The sequence below is a fragment of the Athene noctua genome, chromosome 1 (assembly GCF_965140245.1).
Source record: "Athene noctua chromosome 1, bAthNoc1.hap1.1, whole genome shotgun sequence".
Classification (NCBI taxonomy): Eukaryota; Metazoa; Chordata; class Aves; order Strigiformes; family Strigidae; genus Athene; species Athene noctua.
This window is the reverse complement of record NC_134037.1, coordinates 234,327,330-234,349,141: the sequence shown is the minus strand read 5'-3', so window position 1 is coordinate 234,349,141 and position 21,812 is coordinate 234,327,330. Positions and strand designations below refer to the sequence as shown.

The 21,812-nt window shown below is 39.2% G+C and overlaps 2 protein-coding genes across 2 annotated transcripts in view; one reads left to right on the top strand and one right to left on the bottom strand.

Annotated features, from left to right (window-relative positions):
- RB1 (RB transcriptional corepressor 1) overlaps positions 1–21,812 on the bottom strand; it is an 84,550-nt gene that overhangs the window by 23,243 nt on the left and 39,495 nt on the right. The window lies entirely within an intron of this gene.
- On the top strand, positions 9,726–12,632 carry LPAR6 (lysophosphatidic acid receptor 6). Its single transcript, XM_074931629.1, has one exon. The coding sequence runs from the start codon at positions 10,338–10,340 to the stop codon at positions 11,358–11,360; it is 1,023 nt and encodes a 340-aa protein (XP_074787730.1). The 5' UTR covers positions 9,726–10,337; the 3' UTR covers positions 11,361–12,632.

Below are 21,812 nucleotides of genomic sequence, written 5' to 3'. Positions count from 1 at the left end.
TTACCAGTACTAATGATATGCTAAATGATCATTTAAGTGATCTTATGATGCAGAATTTAAAGAGGTTATTTGCTGACTTAAACATTTAGCAAGTTGTAGTTCTTCACATTAATCAAGTCCAAGTTCTGCTTTTGGCAGCACTTCTCCCCTGACAAGCATTTTCATGTCAGTATTTATCTACACTAATTAGCTTACCAGCTTGAACAACTCTTATGGAACTTTTTTTTTTTCCTTACTTCTTAACATTCCAGTTTTGTGAAGAAAACCAAGTTAATACCAGAGGTATTTTTTTTAAAACTATATGAATTCACATAAATCTTACTGAATGACTACGGTAAATTCTTTCAATAGCTTCATAATGTTATCCTTTATAAAAAAGAGAATAGGAATGTGACTGCAGGCTTTGTGCTATCTCTGACAAGTAGAAGTTAAAATCCTCTCATACAAAGTCAGATGCCTCCATTCAGTCAAAACTGCAGGAGGCTGCAAGCACTTGATGAGGTGATTGCAAGTAATTTGGCATGGGAGTGAAATACATCCTCAAGAACTATGTGGATAAACATCAGTAATCCTGACATGGAACCAGCCTACCTCAGTCCTGGCCAGGGAATACATGTTGGGCAAAAACTTAAACTAAAGATCTGAAAAATAAAAAGTAATTGCCTTAGAATTAAACAAATGACAAATTTCTTTCTACAAGTTCTGTTCCCGTGACCCATTTCATCCTGTATGTCTGGCACAGCTTCCAAAATAATTAATGAAACTTCTTTCATTTCCTTCCTATTGTTCCTCATATTTGCTTATTAAAGCAGCTGATTTTTTTTTTTTTAAATAAAAAATGTTTTGCACTTGACAAGTATTCTGAATAAGAATTTTTAGTCATGGAACATTTGGAAAATTTCTGCCAACTTTAATTAAACTTTGAATATCTAAGATTTAGAAAGTATAAGCTTAAGTAGGGACAGAACTTGCCACAGTGTTAGGGAAAGCCGTTTGACTTATTTCCTGTGTATAAGGTGTAGAGAAATTTCAAATACTGACATTATTTCAATCATGTTTACAGACTGAGTAAACACATACTTTTTTAAAGTTAAAAAAAGCAGCAAGCTCAGTAACTCTGTTATTTCATTCTAATTAGGCATCTTCTCTTCCTACCTGACATTATAGAAATTCCTTTCACCTTATTCCTATCCATAGAAAATCATGTTCCTAAGATTGTTTACTAATCCTTTTTCCATTTTCCTTCCCTCTGAACATCAATATCCATTTTTCAAGCTTTTCATCTTTACAATTCTCTACTCTTTTTAGCCTATCCCTTTTAAACCACTCAATCCATAGACTAAAGCACAAACAGATTTCATGTTATCTAACCTCTACTAGCCTACTGTAAGATCAACTAGACTTACTTATATGTCATAATCACCTGACGTCTAACATACACTCCTAATACATGATGTCATGCTGCCTCTTCTCCAGGGAATACACTGCAGTATACACAAAGTTTTCCTGAATTAATCTATAACTCCAAACACCACCTCAGGATATATCTGGTTATGTTATAAACTGACAACTCTCCATGTCACTGTCCCTAACAAACAACTGTACAATGCCTATTACACACACTGTAGGGTCCCTGAAAAATACTATACTACACAGTAGCAGAATCGTTTTCAGTTATCTTTCAAGAATTTCCTATCTTGTCAAGTGGGCTCATTAAACTACTCCGAAGGTGCAATGGAAATGATGATTTTCTTCGTGCAAAGTAATTTCTTCCTTACAGTGACATTATATAAAGGGTCAGAGCCTTAAATCAGCAACGCCCAACACATATACACGCACATTGTTCATAACTAGACAAAATGAAGAATTTAAAGTTGAGGCTGCAGGGAGGGGTAAACAGGTGCGGCATTTCTTACCCGCTCTTGCTGCATATTAGAGGGAGGTGGGGGCCACTATTTTAAATGTATCAGATAACAAATGGACCTATTCATAACATCCAATTACTTCTTGCTCCCTCTGGATACCTTTATAATTGCATTCTCAGAAAAACTTTGCACATCAAAACTTTTGAGAATGTAACCAAAACTTGCTGCTGGGACTTCCCAGGAGTTACATAAAAAATGCAACTCAAGAAACTTCATGCAAGGATTTATCAGTCATCTGTTAGTGGCCTAAAACATTGCTGTAACTGCTCACATGTATTTACAATACAAACAACCAATCTGCATATTCCACGACACCATTTACATAATTCCAGGTAAGCCTAACATGCTCATTAGCATTAACTGGACCTCTGAGATAACAAAGCTTCTTTTACTGTTTGACACCACACATTTCTATTAGCACTATGACAAAAGTTACTTTCAAACTTGCAATATTGTGCTTTAAAAAAACTAATCCCATATTTTCAATCTCTGTCTCAACTATTGTGGTCAACAAACCAAATACTGCCAAGAACCAGCTCTAAAATGTAAGCAGAGGGTATATAACACAGAATCAACTAGGTTGGAAAAGACCTTGAAGATTATCCAGTCCAACCATTAACCTCACACTGACAGTTCCCAACTACACCAGATCCCTCAGCGCTATGTCAGCCCAGCTCTTAAACACCTCCAGGGATGGGGACTCCACCACGGCCCTGGGCAGCCCATTCCAACACCTAACAACCCGTTCTCTAAAGAAATGCTTCCTAATATCCAGTCTAAACCTTCCCTGGTGCAACTTGAGGCCATTCCCTCTTGTCCTATTGCTTGTTACTTGGTTAAAGAGACTCATCCCCAGCTCTCTGCAGCCTCCTTTCAGGGAGCTGTAGAGGGCGATGAGGTCTCCCCTCAGCCTCCTCTTCTCCAGACTAAACACCCCCAGTTCCCTCAGCCGCTCCTCCTACGACCTGTGCTCCAGACCCTGCACCAGCTTCGTTGCCCTTCTCTGGACAGGCTCGAGTCATTCAATGTCCTTTTTGTAGTGAGGGGCCCAAAACCGAACACAGGAATGGAGGTGCGGCCTCACCAGTGCCGAGGACAGGGGTAAGATCCCTTCCCTGTCCCTGCTGGCCACGCTATTGCTGACACAAGCCAGGATGCCATTGGCCTTCCTGGCCACCTGGGCACACTGCTGGCTTCTGTTCATCGGGCTGTCAATCAACCCCCCCAGGTCCCTCTCTGACTGGCAGCTCTCCAGCCACTCCTCCCCAAGCCTGTACCGCTGCTGGGGGTTGTTGTGGCCCAAGGGCAGCCCCCGGCATTTGGCCTTATGGAAACTCCTCCAGTTGGCCTCAGCCCATGGCTCCAGCCTGTCCAGGTCTCTCTGCAGAGCCTCCCTACCCTCGAGCAGATCAACACTCCCACCCAACTGGGGGTCATCTGCAAACTGACTGAGGGTGCACTCGATCCCCTCGTCTAGATCATCAATAAAGATGTTAAACAGGAGTGGCCCCAAAACCGAGCCCTGTGGGACACCACTCGTGACTGGCCGCCAACTGGATTTAACTCCGTTCACCACAACTCTCTGGGCCCGGCCATCCAGACAAGTTTTTTACCCAGCAAAGCGTGTGCCCATCCAAGCCATGAATAGCCAGTTTCACCAGGAGAATTCTGTGGGAAATGGTGTCAAAGACCTTACTATATTCAAGGTAGACAACATCCACAGGCTTTCCCTCATCCAATAAGCAGGTTGCCCCGCTGTAGAAGATCAGGTTTGTCAAGCAGGACCTGCCTTTCATAAAACCATGGTGACTGGGCCTGATATCATATTTTCTGAAATGAAATATTCTAAAAATATTTTCAGAACTTGTATGACAAATTCCAGTAGAGTTCTGCACTTTTCTCCATCACTGTGCATGGAAAGCTTTTCCCAAAACCCTGCTCCAGAAAGCTTTCAGCAAAATCGAAGTGAAACAAGAAAGAGAGTGTCAAATTAGTGGCATTTTTAAAGATGCTCCCATTTTCCCATTCTCTTAAGAAGTTCCCCATAAGTTAGAGTATTTAGAAAGCCTCAAGTAGACTTGTAGGTATTCTGAAGATTTATATTAGGCTAAGGGATACTGTGACAGCTGAACACAGTCCCAACAGGAGCACTTCAGATCCGAAATTCCATTTCAAAGGAGAGGGTTCCAGCTAGGAAAGCAACAGAATATAATTATTTACCTTTTAGTTACTCACAAATTATTAATCAACATATTGGTTTTCCTTTCTGCCTAGCTTTTACATAGTATTCCTTAAACAAAAAACATGTTCTCTGTAGTCCACTTCTCTTTATAATATTAGTATAGGAAACAGCAAGGAAGAGACTTCATATAGCTAACTGATGTGGTTCAAAAAACCTGCTTACTCACGCATGGACATACAACAAATATCGTGAAGTTGCTTCAGAGCTATGATCTGACTAAAACCTGCATTTCTTAAAGCATGATTGTCATAGTCTTTGCACATATTTTGAAGAACAAAGAACTAAAGCAATCCTTTGTTCTCAAGTTATTTAGAGAGACTGCAACAACAAAATATTTTTACTATACACCTATTTGGGTATAAAAGCCCTTCTCTCTTTGAATCCAAGACAAAAAAACAGATTCTAGCAGCCTAAATTTAGACAGGAGAAATTGTTTCCCCTTTCTGCAAGCAGGAGAGGAGCAGTTGTGTTTCCTATAAAGGAAACTGAAATACCTTCTCTTTTCTCTTTAGAACTGTTTCAAATGCACAGAAATTAATAACTCTCATCTTATTCTGAGCTTTCCTTTCCCTTGTTAAGCAATTACACATACAGAGAAATTATTTTAAATTAGAGAACATAATAGAGTCACAGCCCAAATACTTCAGCTTCTCTTGCCTTTTTTTAGTATTTGAAAAATTTTTGGCAGCTATGTATTTGAATATAGCTAGTAAAAGAAAAACTTACCAGGAAGACTGGTTCTAGAAGATCAGACTTTCAGCAGAAAATATTTACAGTTTTCTTTTAACTCGTAATTTAACTGTGTAGTTTCATTTGCATTAAGCTAACAAGTTTCCTGATAAGGAAGAGCCTTTGACTGGCTATGCAATAGTCACCCAGGATTAGTCTGGCTAAATAAAAATAGTCTGTTCACCATAAGTCTTATAATACTCATTTAAAGACTTGCCTATTACACTGGAAAATTTCTAAGGGGGGAAAAAGGGAATTTTCAGTGCACTAACTACTTCACACTGTCTCCACAGGTGGACACGATCACTGCATTTTAAGAAGGCAGTAAACCACTTACCAGAAGCAGTCCTACAGTGATTTATGAGTGTCTGAGCAGGCAGCTTCTGAAAGGTAGCTCAGAAGATCGAAGTTCCCAGCCCAGTTTTCTCTGTACCTACTTCCCCATAGACTTAGAGTTGAGTCAAGTGAAATCTCTTAATAGATCCTTTTTTCTTGGCAGGAATCTAATCTAAAAATACAACATTTTGATCTTCCTACACATGTATAACATGCACTAGCCACTGTAATTATCTCAATATCATATTTAATAAAGTGTTCTCCATCCAAGGTCTTAAAATTATATTTAACCATTAAGATGACCTCGCATCCCAGTGAGAAAGTGAGCACGCTCTTACACAGAGGGAAGCTAAAGCACAGTCATAAAAAACTTTGCCAGGACTGGAATAGAAAATCTGTGGCACAGCCTTAAACAGATGTCCTGGCTCCCAGCCCTATGTCTCAACCATAATAATTTCCTTCCTGTACACACACACACACTCAGAGACAAACTCCAGTAAATAGACTAAAAACGCTAAAACCCATTAAAATGATTGGATAAGTAATAACACTTAGGGCAAAGAAAATAACGTCCTGCCAGGGTTTGTCTTCACTGCAACAGATAGCGCAAGTTCTTTTGCATAAGCTTGCTTAACCAAAGTGAGAACAAATACCTGTACTGTGATGCAGTCATGCCTCTAAAACCAGGAACATTAGTTACAGAATAATGGAGTTACATACAGCGTTTTGTGTCTGACAACCTTCAAATAGCAATGCATACTCTGGCTTTGGGAGCTTTGTAAGAATTTATTATTAATGTTGAAATTGGGGTTTTCTACTAAAGTATGAGTGAGCTTTTAGTAGTAGCATCAGTGCCAGGCTAAATGCAGTACACAAGAAAAGTTCAAAATGCATTTCACCTTTGACTATAACTTCTGTTTGAATCCAGAACTGAAGAGTAGGGTAACACCAGAGGAACACACAACACTGGCCAAAACAACTCCAAAGGCCTGGGAAGCTTTCCAATATTTTACTTCAGTGAAATATTTCTCTACCACTCAACTTGGACCTCTTAAGGAATCCTGTCTGTGTCCTAAATGAGAGCCAGTATCCAACTCTGTGGCATCTAGGGGTGGGAGAAGGCAGCAGTTGTTGGTGGCAGAGTATCCTACAGCTGCTCTACTAGCACACTGCTAGGGTTATGACCCTCAGTTTAACGCTCGAATAGCGTTACACACAAATTTCGATTTGCCACACAAATCGAAAATTTTTCAAGGGTGTAAAGAGTCCTAAATATCTAAACTTCGGTATCAAAACTCATATAAGCAGAGTTAAGTGGTAACTGACTAACAAAGTGTACGAAATCTGTTCACTGCTGAAGTGAGAGATGATTTCAAGCATCTCATCAGCTCTTAGCTTTAAGGAGCCCAATGCTCACCCTGCCTTCAATGCCTCTTCAAGAGCCCCAGGAAGCCTGTGGTGGAAATGCAGTCTTTGCTCAACTAGCACTAGCAACAAATGACAGGTCCTAACTCATTCCCATCTCTGATGCAGAAAGGCAGACAGCACTTACATATGCATCTCCCCGCAGTGGCAGCATTGTTTCCTTTGGAGAAAAGAACCCCTCAGCATCCAGGGCCCTCCCTGCAGCTGCTTCCTCCTGCCTAACCCTCCTCCCCATCCCAAAGGAAAATATGTCCATGGTGAAGGAGCTTAAGCAAGGTCATTACCACATCAGTTCTTCCTCCATAACAACTGATAAACACTTTTTTTATTTTTGAAAGCATTGGGGCTTACTGAGGGCTTTCCCGAATCTAACAGCACAGAGCCCAACATCTTGAAGCATGATCCAACTTTTCCGCTAAAGTAAGAGCTTTAGTAGCATCAGTGCCAGGCTAAGCGCAGTACACAAGACAATTTCAAAATGCATTTCACCTTTCTCTATAACTTCTGTTTGATTCCAGCACTGAAGAGCAGGGTAACACCAGAGGAACACACAACACGTGTGATGCGTGCAATGAAGTTTCCTCCCTGCTTGCTCTGGAGCCCGGCCAGAAGGTAGGCTGCTCTTGACTCCCACGGCTCCTGGTGCGCTAATGCGGGTTCTTCAGATTGGAGAGGCTCACACAAATTAAAACGCTGCTTGGTAACAATCAGCCACATCTAAATCAAGAAAATGGGTATGCATTTCACCTTTGCCATTCACACTTTTACACCAAAATCACTCAGACTGCCAGCTCAATCATACCTCCTCACCGAAACATGGTATGAAGTAAAAACCTGTCAATTCAGGGTTTTCAAATTTTCTTCCACAGGTGGAGATGCTATTTCCCTACAGCTGAATGCTATTTCTGGAAGTATACAAATGTCAGTTAGCTCTTCAGTTAGCGCAAAGTGCATATACTGTTTTGCACCAAAAAGGTGCAGGAGCAAGACAAAGTCCCAAAGACAGGAGAAGCATACACCCAAGCCCCTAAAATACAGCTCAGTAGTGCCCATGTTCATAACAGGAGTAACGACGTGGGCCACAGCATGACAGCGGTTCAGACAGATGAACTGAAGGCTGAGGATGCACCTTCACTATTGCTCTGAAGCACATTTACCATGGCAAAATGGACAGTGCCCTAGGTCAGACATCCCCCCCCGTCTGTGCACCCACACCTTTGTCCAAACAGAAAATCAAGTACTAGTAAGAGACACATACACATTTCCATTAGTTTCTCTCTCTAAATGAGAATTCTTGCTTGAGGTTTTGACATGTGACGTCAAATTTCTGTACTTCAGGGGTTTACATTCCAGTAACTGAGCCTGCCCCACACAGTTTTCCTGTGCAAAAGGTGGAGCAGGAAAACTGAGCTCAGAGTTCCCACAGCCCAGTGCTCTTGCAGAAGTTCCCTTTCACTGTGCAAGGCTGCTGAGAATAGAAAAACTTAACCACATGTGACAACTGCTTTTGTGAGGAAAGTCAGGTAAGGCAACTTTATGCTAAGGTACAAGCTAAGTTGGACATACAGGAGACTCTGCCAAGCTCACATTTTCATTTCTTGCTTAGAAGTGGAGAATGCACCATACTTTACAGTTAAGCGTGAACTTCAAAAACAGTCAAAAAGGTTTCTTGTGGTTATAGCCTACTGAAGTGAAACTGCTTGATTTCACCTTAGAAATCAAGGTGAAAGCATTTCACAGATGAAACTTACCAAGAAAACTTGAAATAAACTAAGCAAGACCCATTTTTGCATGTTCCTGAATTTGTCTGACATACCTTACATTAAGAAACTATGCCAAAACCCCTGTGAAGTGCTATTATTTACTCCTCTTTACAGCAAGACTAGAAAGGTTTTGCCCAGAGCCTTGCTCAAGTACAGCTGATTAAAATCTAGTTCAAAAGAACCATGCCACCCAGCCAGATATTAAGAGATTTGTTATTCTAAGACTTAGAAATAGACTGGTTTTGATGCCAGAAGTGAGTCTATCCAAGCTGTTGTTAAATAAATGAGTCTGTCTAAACTGAGATTTATCTCATATCTGCCCCTAAAGGCAATAAGAGCTGCTTTTTTTAATATTTACTTAACAATTTAATTAGTTACAACATGTTTTCATTTCATTAATCAGTGACTAATGGGAGTATTTTGTGCATATGTGGTAACTGGCCCCCTTTAAATTTTCAGAAATGATTGCGTAGCACAGGATTTATTTTAGTATATTAATTCTGTGATTACATATTAAAAAAAATGCTTTCTGTACCACAGAATTTTTTAAAAAGCTTTTTTTTTTTGTAAAACAAACCACCTTTCTGACTAGAAATAGAGTTTGGGATATGCTTTTTAATATGGAACATATTAGAAACTTCTCCTCCCACTGCAACATATCTCAGTCCTAGGAACATTCAAGAGCAACCCAGAGGTTCATAATATTTATGCTCTCAGTAATTATTTGTTGAAATTATTGAATTACCTATCAATGTTATTTGTCCCTCCTGCGGTTTGTAATGGTGTACTGATGGAATCAAGACAGAACTGTTCAGCTGATTTCTGGTAATTAACATGTTAGCTATCACAAGCAAAGATACCTATCAAAAAATGTAACGTTAATTCAATCCTACATAAAATACAAAATCCTACAATTACTATGATCTCAAAAAAATCCCCAGGAATTTTAAAGTTATGAGAAAGTTACTCAGACACTGAAAAGCCTTCTCATAAGTGAAAAAAAAAGATTTTGCAATGAAGCTTTCAGACTCCAGCCACATTGACAAAGGACCTTTCAGGGAGTGCGGAAAGAGTTAACAGGAGGCTGCAGCTGCAGCAGCAGCACTCTGCCGGTGACCATTTGCACGCCTGCAAGGTACAGTCCTAGCAGACACATTATCAGATTAGAGGAAAGCAAACAAACTGAACTGAAACCATTCTTCAGAGAGTCCGACCTCTTCTTCCTGTGATGTCATGTTACAAATTGCCTGAGCTCTTTTCTCTCCTCTTCTCTCCAGAAGGAGCCAGGCTGGCGAGAGGCTGCTGGGGCGCAGGACGCCAGGGCTGTGCTCTGCAGGAACAAACACGCTCTGGAATTTCATTTTCTGCCCTCGCAAGCAGCTTCAGCTTGCTTCCCGCCCCGTGGGGCCAGCCAGCGAGCCAGTGCTCGCTCCGAGGAGCCGGAAAGCTCGTTTTACAGAAAGAAGGCTGAGTGAGAAACGCAAGTGCCGACACTTCACGGCGCTCAGGAAATCGTTTTCGAGAGCATATGGTCCCCACACATTTGGATGGACGAGACTTCGCCACCACAACCTGCACCCAAGAACAAGGCAGAAAGTTCTACAACGGCTTCATCAAATTGAGGGGGAAAATGGAACTAAGCAAGCTTTGGGATGACCTCATCTGCCACAAATGATACGGTTTTTGACTTTCGAAGACTGGCTATGTGATTACAAATAGCACTTGGAAGAGAAGTGACCTCCTGGTGAATACTGCTGGATATGTACACCCCTGCTACAGAGCTTGTGTTTCTTCTCTGAAGGTTTACAGTGCAACAAACTTAGCAAAGCACACAGTTCTTCTGGAATTCAGAAAAAAGTTGCAATAAAAATACCAGAGAAACCTCCAAATCACAGGACTTTTAAATATACAATTATAATGGTAAGCTCTAATTGTTCCACTGAGGACTCCTTTAAATATACTTTATATGGGTGTATCTTTAGTATGGTGTTTGTTCTTGGCCTCATAGCAAACTGTGTTGCTATCTACATTTTTACTTGTACACTAAAAGTACAAAACGAGACTACAACTTACATGCTTAATTTAGCAATATCAGATCTGCTTTTTGTGTTTACATTACCCTTCAGGATTTATTACTTTGTAGCAAGAAACTGGCCATTTGGAGACATTCTTTGCAAGATTTCTGTCACCCTCTTTTATACAAATATGTACGGGAGCATTTTATTTCTGACTTGCATAAGCGTAGATCGATTTTTAGCTATAGTACACCCCTTCCGATCTAAGACTCTCCGAACCAAAAGGAATGCAAAAATTGTCTGCGCTGCAGTGTGGATAACTGTGTTAGCGGGCAGCACACCAGCAAGCTTTTTTCAGTCTACAAACCGCCGTAATAATACTGAGCAAAGAACATGTTTTGAAAACTTTTCAGAGGACACATGGAAGACCTACCTATCCCGGATTGTTATCTTCATTGAAATAGTTGGGTTTTTTATTCCACTCATCTTGAACGTGACCTGCTCTACTATGGTCTTACGGACTTTGAATAAACCGCTTACGTTAAGTCGGAATAAATTAAGCAAGAAAAAGGTACTCAAAATGATTTTTGTCCATTTGGTGATATTCTGCTTCTGCTTTGTGCCTTATAATGTTACCTTAATACTTTACTCCCTTATGAGAACACAGACCTGGATTAACTGTTCAGTGGTAACTGCAGTCAGGACTATGTACCCCGTCACTCTGTGCATTGCCGTTTCAAACTGCTGTTTTGACCCTATAGTCTATTACTTTACATCAGATACAATTCAAAATTCGATAAAAAAGAATAGGTCCCCTAAACCACAGGACATCAGATTCTCTGAAAGGCCAGTTTCAGAAAACTTCATTCAACACAGCCTTCAGACTATAAAAATGAAAATATTTGACAGTGACTCTACAATATAAACTGTATTAAAAGACTACTGGGACTAAACTGGAATTAGAAGCCTGCACATTTCTTCAGCTGTGGAAATATATTCTGATATGTAAATATTATGCTTCCTTCACATCAGAAAAGTTTATAAGACTGTAAAAGTGTTAAGCATAATAGTACGCAGAAAAAATATTTTAAGAATTTATGTCAAATGTCTGTTCTGACAGGCTGTATGTTAGAAATGAACTTTCAGTTTTGGATTAGGTTAACCGAAGTCCAAAGACTTGTCTGTCAAGTCAAACACAAACAAAAGTAAGTGGGGTTTTTTTCTGAAGTTGAAGTAATTGCTCATTTTTAATAATGATACCTGTTTCCAAGTTACTGAGAACAGGGATGAAACTACCTGGTTTACACTGCAGGATCCACTTGTTGAGGAAAACAGCACCATACTGATCATATCACTTCAGCTACTGTGCGTGCTCTGGAGTTTCCTCTTCTCTACCTTACTCCTCCCTCCTGTCTTTCTCCCAACGCCTTCCTTCTTAAGGACCATTACATTCACAGGAGGCTTAAACAATGGGCTACAACAACTTAGTTTCTCCCAAGTTTATCTGATAAAATATATGCTCTCTCCACAAGCCTGGCCCCCATAAAGCAATTAAATCTTCTGGTAGTTTAGGGCATCTGGAAACAACTCAGATAAACTGGTTTTTCTTCTCACCTCTGTCTCAGATGTCTGTGTAACTATAACAAAATAACCTCTCTTGACTGAAGTTGTGTTTTAGGTACAATAGTACCACTTTATTAAACTATTTTGTGAGAAGTTCTTCAACTCAGCATAACATCCTCTAAATAAGGTAATTCAGTCTCAAAGTAGTATTTTCTTAGAAAAGCAGGAGCTCCGTTAACTAGAAATGAGCATGTGCATCAACACAAATATTTCTTCTAGGAAACTATCTGGTGTCCCATAAAGAAATTCAAGACGCTGTAATTTTTAGAGTGAAACTTCCGCTCAATCTTTGTGGCCTAGAAATATTTTATCATGAGCATTTAAAGTTTCAAATGATATTTTCTTGCAAACTTTATAAAGTATAAAAATAAATTACCTGGGGCTACATGCTGGCAAAATAACTGAGATACTTTGAGAAGTCAAAAAGGAGAAATCTACGTATATTACTGTTACAAACAGGAATATATAGACTAAAGTGCTTTAAAACATCCTGCTATGTATGTTTCCCAGCTATTAGAACACTGTATATATTTTCCTCAAAAATAATTTAACGTTGCTGTAAAATTAAATAAATATTTTAAAGGTAAAATCAAGTATTAAGTGTCGGTTTTTCCTCCCCCCAAAAAATGAAGTCAAGAATAAGAACTGAGTTAAAATGAGTTTGCACTTTAGATTTAGACTAGAAAATTCTGTACATTTTCCATATGCCACTCACAAATCCAAAGTTCAAAAGCCAGATACACACTCAGATCTCAATGCATCTCTGTCTAAAGAGCCAATTTAATACTAGGCTCCCTCCAAAGGCTTTGGGACTAAAGCCCTTAATGTCACTGCTGGGCTATGTTTCTAGGCTACTAGTCTCCCTGAGCCTGGCAAAGCTGTTAGCTGGTTGACTGACTTGTTCAGCAAGGCCTGTCTGCATTACAGCAGTGAGCACCCTGGAGCCTCACCCTAGTAAAGAGAAGCTGCTCTTCCTGAGATTACAAAACTGCAGGGAAAAAAAAATTTAAAATCACTGACTTAAAAGCAGAACAAACAGATCAAGTCACATGTATGGGTAGTCCCCTTCAAACCAGACTTTCCTTGGTGTATTAGTTCAAAGAGCCTGGGGAAGCATGAAGAGTAGCTCTTTATGCCTTGCACTCACTCTCCAGGGAAGCAGCTTCTCCTTTTTGCTACAGCATAATGCAACACAGTACAATAGCTCGATATCTTGAAACTGTTTGAGGAAGTTTTGTATTTTTTATTATTAAACATAGTTCACTCTTTCCACGGGGAGGAAACAAACAAGCAAAAAAAAAAAAAAAACCCCAAAAAAAAGCAGTATCTGTAACTTAAAGAATCTGACCATTACTTGAGAAATTCCTGATCTGATTCAGGGGGAGTGAACCTGTACCTCCCACAACAAGCTGATATAAAGCCAAGCTACCAGCTATTCAGGACTGGATGAGGTTTCCTCCACCTTTTCCAGTTCTGCAACAAGATTATCCTGGACAGCTGTGGATGAAGCAATGTACATTCCTGAACAGCTGCACTCCATCCTTCTGCTCCTCCCTCTGCTACCAACTCTTCTGTCTCTCCGGTAAGAGCTTATGCCAAAATTTTAATCTACAGGAGGAGTTACACTCCAAGTCATGCCTAGGCATCTCAAATAAAAAAAGCTTATATTGTCAGAGCTCTTGAGCATCTGAATGTGCTGCATCTGGTACTTCCTAAAAGTGCTGCATCTGCATACTTCCTTTACTCGTATGCCTATGCAGGGGTGGGTACGAGTTCAGTTTCAGGATCAAAACTTACAAATTTGTTCTTTGTAGTCTGGTTTCTTCATCTACAGAGTGCAGGTATTGCACACTTACCATAAAAATAAAAGCAGTGAAAATTTAGTTGATTCCAAGCATTTTTTGATATAAACCAAGGCAGGCAGCCGTTGATAACTAGATAATTAACCAGCAGTTTCAAAAGACAAGGAAAAAGAAACAAACTTTCTATCGACACCTCTGATTTACCTCAGCATGTCATTACTTGCAAAATATTTCCCATTTCACACTTTCTATATTCATCCGGAAATTTTAATTTCTGCCTTCCTCAGGAACAGGATGCAAGTCAAAGTTTGTTTCACTCAGTATATACGTCTTTGGCATTTAAAGAAATACCAAGACAAATACATCTTTTTAAGCACTTTTAGATGAAAAATATTAAAAACCCCACAGACGATACCTCAGTCGAGTAAGAAATCAACCTCTAAACTTCTATTTCTAAAAAAGTAACCAGTCACAGAAATGCAAAGATTGAAAAAAAGCTCACGAGATCAGGTAGAAGATATGAATGGCTATACTGGATCAGACCCCAAACACTAGGCTAATCTACAATCCTGTCTCCAACAGTGGCAGAGGCTGGATGCCTGGGGAAGAAGATAACAGCAGGAGAGGCGTAACACAAGGCTTTCTCCCATCCAGGTGCTGTCCCACTTCACCAGTTACATCTCAGGACCTTCCTCGTCAGATTGTGTTCGTGTGTTCAGCAACACTAAAAATTTATCTTTTGTGAGCTTGTCCTGTTTCCCTCTGAAGTCATGTAAACTTTTTAACATTCACAGCATTCTGCAGTAAAAAGTTCATATTGTGTGTGTGTCTGTGTCTCTCTGTGTGTGACAAAACTAAAAGAACCAAACCTCCTTCTGTTTCAAATTCATTTGTTTCATTACTGCCTCCTCATTTCTTCTGCAAGAGGCAAGGAGCATTTGATTGCCATTCAGCCTTTCCATATCACTCCTGATTATACAGTCTTCCATAATCTCTTGCAAATGAGAAAGTGATTTTCATTTTTAATTTCAACCAGCATCATTGCCAAAGATGAGATTTTCAGAAGAACTCAGCTAAAATTACAGCGAGGTTCACTTTGAGACTGTTGATTTTGAAAACCCCACTTGAGCATAGCATCCTCTAGCATTATTTATTCTTCCAAGTTATTTTCTAGGATTTTTATCCATGAAGAGTGATTTGTTCATACTTTTCCAGAAGTAAATGTAGTATTATAAGGTGCCTGCACCTGGGCAGACCTGTAAATCCTGACAAGATCCCATTTTTGCTAGACTATTATCATTTATACCTCAGGGTTACCGGCATTTGAGCATCACTGACAAAATGAAGGAGGATACGTTTCAAATGCTAAGGCAAAATGTAAATCAGAATGATTCTAAATCTAGAAGTTGTAAATACCTGGACTGCATCTGTTATCCAATTACAGTGCTGAAAAAATTGTATAAATACAACTGACAATCACTGAATTAGCACATTTTCAGAATCTACTCAATAGAGCTCATTAAAGATGAATGCAAATTCAGAAAGCCACACTTGCAGAGCCTAATACTTCTGCAAGAAGTTGGATGAAGAAGTTTGTTCTAAGCCTCTAATTCTGCTTTGACACTGAAGCCTTTCGTATTTATCACCTCCCTCCATCCAGTTCCTGTTATACAATTGCTTATAAAGCAAGCCCAATTTTTCCCTGTAAGGAAACTGAACTTCCCACAAAATTAAAACAAGCAAAAAGAACCCCGCACACATCATTTTATCTTCTACAAAACTTGCTATTTTGTTGAAAATTAAAAATTCCAGAACTGACAATTTAGATTTAAAATTATTTTTACTATTTAACAGTCTGTCCACTCTAGTTATTACAAAAATAAATGCTGTCCTGCACTAAAAAGTAGTAAATTTTCTACAGTTTAAACATGAGAATCAAACCATAAGCAATGATAAAGGCAAGTCTCTAACAAGAAGTTCCTCTTCTTTATGAAGAGATAAAAGAATACTTTTACACACACATAGCTTTAAGATTTGCTCTAACTCCACCTTTTTTAAACAGTGAGTTGCTGCCTTAAAGAAAAAAATTCTTAAATAGCAATGCTAGTAACAGAGGGCACCCAAAATTAATGCCATTATCTTGGGAATAATATTAAGCCTATCTCACACGAAAACAACTGTGGCTATGTTAACACTTCTGTTTTTTCAGATGAATTCTGCAAAAATTGATGCTTTATGAAAGGATAAATTGTACACAGTAGTTGCAAGCCTCTAACCTTCTGTAGAATTATGCAACATTGGATCTACTAATTTTTGGAAGTTTGTCCTGGTAAGTACTTTCTAAAAGCAATTATTAATGTAAAAATCCTGATGACCCTCCTGGTCACTAAGGAGTAATAATGGATTACAAAGAATGTACTATTCATCACAGCATCAAGAACTTGACTAAAGTTGGAGACATCTATAATAAAACTTTGATGTTTTTATGAAGTAATGAAAGGAGGACCCACAGCATTGCAGATATTTCTTAATGGAGATATTTGTTAAGTATATAGCAAAACAACGCAAAAAACCCAGACAATACAGTTGGTGAAGTAAGCACCAAAACATGTGCCTTTTCAGTCCTAACAAAAATATCTTTCATTAATGAAACCAAATCTGAAAACTCCTGGTCTACTTGTTTAAGTTATTTAACATTTTTTAACATGTGAAAGAAACTTTACTATATGTACTGCATACTCACATTGTGTTTCACATGTTCCTGTGGGCGGGTAATCGCAAAAAAACCCCAACCAACAGCTATTTCTGTCCAGGTAAGATCTGCGAGTTCCTCGAGCTGCTGGAAGGGGCAACAGGCACAGACAGAACATGCCAAGCACAAGCTCTGTTCTGGGCAGGCTAACTCCTGAACAAGAAGGACAGTCTGATGATGGTTCAGGTGCTTGCCCAAGCCAAATTCAGACTAGGTAGTCTAACTGGGCAAGCCTGAAGTCTCTGTTCAGGGGTTCAGGAGAACATCATGCACACAGGTCCAGACATTAGTGGCACAGCACTCAGTTGTACCGTAGGCACTTACCAGCCCGCACCTAACCCATTCTGTCAAGCAAACCCAACCCAAATGAAGAGCTTGAACAAAACCTAGAGGGATTACCTTTCTGGACGACAATGAACACTATGCCTACTCAACAGTTGTAAACAGGGATATCCTCATCCCTGACATAGACTTTTTATTACTGGAAAGTAAGGCATACTCTCAGTGACCCAAATGTATAACTGAAATATCATACCTTTATACAGTATAAAAGCAGGCACAAAAGCACTTCTTTGGCCTAAAAAAAACCCCCAACAAACCCAAAACAACAAACAACACAACAACTCCCCACAGTTAAGCATGCAGTAACTTAAAACGTCGCAAGCAGAGACAAAAACCCGCAACCAATGACATGTAATTTGACAGTTTGAGTTTGACAAGATACTGTTATCTCCTTAAGAGCTTGAAAATTGAGCATATAGCTGAAAAGAACCTCCGTGTTAGAATGTTTGTTCGGCACCGATTTTGCTTCCTAACAGAAGCTAATTCTATCTTCTGTAGAAAAATTAGCAATGGAATGGCTCAAATAACACAGCAATAAGGCTAGAAAGCACAATAAAAGCTTGTGACAGTTATTTGGGACTGTGGCTCAGATAAAAATAAGCAAGACCAAAACAACCCAAAAAGCCCCAAAACAAAACTTCACTCTACCCATTTCACCAGTTTTGTTTCACTACAAAGATTTGGAAAGCTACAAAGTTAGAGAGCATAATCTCATCCAAGTAAGTAGCAGCAGGGATATGGCCTCAGAATTATCCCAAGCCGCATCAAATTTGGCCCAACTCAGGAAGACTTTACAAAATTAAAGAACTGCAAGAATATCCCTCTGAATTCTAATATATTTTTCTCTCATGGGCAACCTTTAAATGTTCCTACAAAGTACTTGCAATGCAGATTACAAGTTCCTACAAAGTACTGCAAATACAGATACTGCAAGGCTGCAGGATGAAAAGGTGAAGTTCAAACAACAAAGTAGGACCCAATCAAAAAATCCCACAGCCATGGTATGATCACCAAAAAAATTGGACAATATAACAAAAAAACCTTGAAAAGCAAGGATTCTCAGAAAACTATTTCACTATTATTTGTTAAAATGTTACTAATAATTAGGTCAACCTTAAGGAAAAAAAGCTAAAAAATTGTGTATCATGTTAACCAAGTGTTACTTCTGTGGCTAACTGTACTTGGAACCAGCATAAACACAGGAAAGATACCTTTACACTTCACCAACAGAGCTGCAAGCTCCACAACCCTATCACAGCTGTAAATCTACAGCCGGAGAGATTATGACATATCCTCTGCTTCTGCAGCCATACTGGTAACAGCAGATGACCTCCACATGAACAGAAACTGCAACTGTGACTATAGGTGAGATATATAGCACAAGTAGCCACCTAAAGCAAAACTAGGCATAATTAAGAAACTACCTCATGCTAATGTCCCCATAATGCTGCAAGGAAGGGGCAAATGCAGTTATGAAAACTAATATTAAGCATTAAGATTCACTTCTACTAACCTTAACAGATCAACATTATATATCTAATTTAGGTTTGTCATTGAGACAGATTCTCTCTAGAGTCAGTGGAAAGAAGTACCTTCAGAAAGTGAATAATCCCATTATAAAATACTCATTTAAGACAAACAGAATGAATTTCTTTCTGGAAGGCAGCTCTGTCACAAATATAGAGGGAGCCTAAATACCTAAGTTATAGAAGTCTTAACAATGTAGGACTCATATCCCTCTAATAAGAGAAACTCTATACTTTGAACCAGTAGATGAAGGAGAAAAACGTAAATCCTTAAGCATGGCATCGATGTTTCACAGAATGAAAACTCCACATAGCTGCTGTCTCTTAGGTAATCCCTTTAGTCATGTTTGTACTTGAATCAAAACAGCATCTTAAAGGTTGGGCTGACTTGGTATACCTGCAACAGATAAATCCATTAATACTGTGCTAATGTAACCAGTATCTTACAACCCTAGTGGGTGTTTTGCACACTTGGTGAGCGCCTACCAAGAAGTGAACACATTGCCAACACAGACAAAAGCAGGAAACACAGGACCTTGACTCTATGTGTTCTGGTTTCTCTTCCAGTAGCCTGGAGGATTTGCTCGGATGGTAACACCCAAGCATGAATAACAGCTTGAGTCATCTTCACGATAAATAGGAGTGGCAGGGAAGATTTTCAAAGTGATGGTGCAGACAGTGAAGACTATCATTTGGTATTCTTCCTTGTTTTTCAATTTGCCTTCAGCTGCTCAGGCAGATAAATGTTTCAAGTCTCAAAAAGCACAGCACCATTTCTATAAAAGGAAACTCTTCAGAAGTACTAGAAAGGCATGGGAGAAACACTCTTACATATTTTATTTATGCATTTATTTAAAAGTATGTGTATATATATGTGATCAAACTAAAAAAAGCATATAAACATATATATATTTATATGATATTATATGGTATATTTACAAATGCCCAAAAAGCAACCATCCTACAGATTTCTAAGAATGTAACTTGTATGATATAAGCAAAATCATAGAAGGCTTTCCAGCCACAGCTGTAACAACTGAAGTGTCAGAGATAATTCATTACCTTTAAAAAAAAAAAAGCACATACAGCAGAACCAGTATGATCCTTTAGTACTATCACGCCAAGCAGCAGTGGTGGCAGTGACCTCTCTCTCATTGCACATGCTTCTAGAACACACTCATGATGTAAGCAGAAATATATTTAGTACGTACAGACAGAAAACCTCAAATCAATTTTCAGTTCCTTTTTTAAGGTTAAAGCAGCACCCTTCTAACGTAACTTTTCTGAAAGGAGCATGGCAAGCACGGGAAATGGCATAATTTGGTGACCCTTAGCACACTTTTTCCCCTAAGAAAAACCCTATAAAATTCCACATTTGAAATCACTGTCCACAGCAACCTCCACACTGAGACAGGATACTAGGTGCCTAAAATCCAGATGATCACAGGAGATGGGTGATGTCTGCAAGAGCAATCTGATGCCTGCAGTTCCTGAGGTGCCTGTCTTTACATCAGTGCCCTAGGTGGTTCATATCCTTCCAGTGAGCGTGCTTGCAAATATCATTCTGGTTAAGCCAAGGATTTTTTTGTGCCTAAGGCTGTCCCTCATTCACAAATTAGGCATTCCTGTATCTAAGGAAAGGCAAAATATAGTAGGCATGAAAGCAGTATGTCTGACATATGCTAGCTTTTCTAAGAGAAACCGGCTGCTGTGCAGAAACACGTACGACTCCTGGAGCCTAGAGGAGAGAGTAAGAGAACATGTGATTCATTTGCCAGCACTGAAGTCACTCGTGTGGTGGAGCCCACGACTGCGTCTGTAGTAGGTAACACAACAAGCCATGGCCTGTCCTAAGGCCTTGAGGGCAAGTGGCAAAGCACAGCTTGCGCCCACACAGCTAAACTTTCTCCACTTCTAATCCATATCAGCAGTTGAAAATAGCCCCTGAGCTGCATTACGGCCCAAATCTTGCCTAGGCATTGTCCAGAGGAGTGCTGAAAAATGAGAAAACATGCCAGGGAACATGTTGCCAATGAAACACCACTGATGACTGTGGGGTGATACTCAAACCCAAACTATTGTCCCTTTGAGGCCAGTAGTACAGACACAGCCCCAATACCTGGTCCTAGCTGCCTGACCTTACTTGGCTGCCTATCAACAAGGTTTGAAAGGCATTCTTCTAATATAACAGTAAACGATTTATCCAGTAACCTATTGTATAAAATGTTGACAGTATGACCTTTCCTACTTATTCCAGTTTTAAAAGGAATGATTTAAGATGTCAAAATCAAAGAGAGGACTTGTTGCTTGGAGACACCTACCTCCAAAGAGGTGTAGGACTTCAGACATAAATATAATATAAAACACTACTTAGAAGGATACATACCACAAGAAAATATACTAACTCCCATTCTTAGATGGCTCAATTGTTCCTTACAAGGAGCATAGAAACCTAATTTGAAATTGTACACTGTACCCAAGGAAACAGTCACTAAGCGCTCAAGTATGGTGAGCTCCACAGTAACTGTGTCCTTGGACAATCAAAGACTAGGAAAGTGTACAGTTAAGCTTGTACTATACCAAAGTGCTGTGGAGTACCTGCTTACAGGTAATTTCCTACAGCTTCACCCTGACCTGGATTTGTCTAGCACTTTTTAAGAAAATCTTACACGTACCTACTTAATATTTTTCTCCTTACAGAACAATCTAAGTGAGTTTGCTGTTATTCCAGCTCAGTGAGTTTGTCATTTTAATGCAATAATATATATTCTTTGGGAATACATGGTGTTGCTCAAGAAGGCATTTTTGGCACAATGAGCTGCATAATTTAAAACCAACAGAAGTCTTTGGTATGGGATGAGGTATCCAAGTATAAACATTAACTAGTTAGTTGTCAAATACTTATTGCAAACATTGAGTTATGTTAAATCAACAATATGTGATAAAACAGTACTGTAGACTTCATTGCAAATATTAAAGTGACAATAGAAACCAAGAGAAGGAGGTGATAAAGGAGAAGCATTATAGAGCACAGTTCAGGTGATGCTACATGGAAGAAGTTATATATAAAGCAAAGCACACTTCCCTACTTTTGGTGATATTTTATGAGAAGTAAACTTGTAGAGACATCTTTATCTTGCATCAGTCATTAAAACTCCAAACCACAACACAACTCTAAATTGCAACACATATCCATAGTGGTGTTCCTTCTTTTGAAAACTACTAAATCTTACCGTCCTAATTAGTGTTTAAGAGCAATACAGTCAAAGGCTACAGTGTCAACAGCTGTAATGCAATGCACTGCTTTGCTTCAACTTCTGTTTGTCCCACAC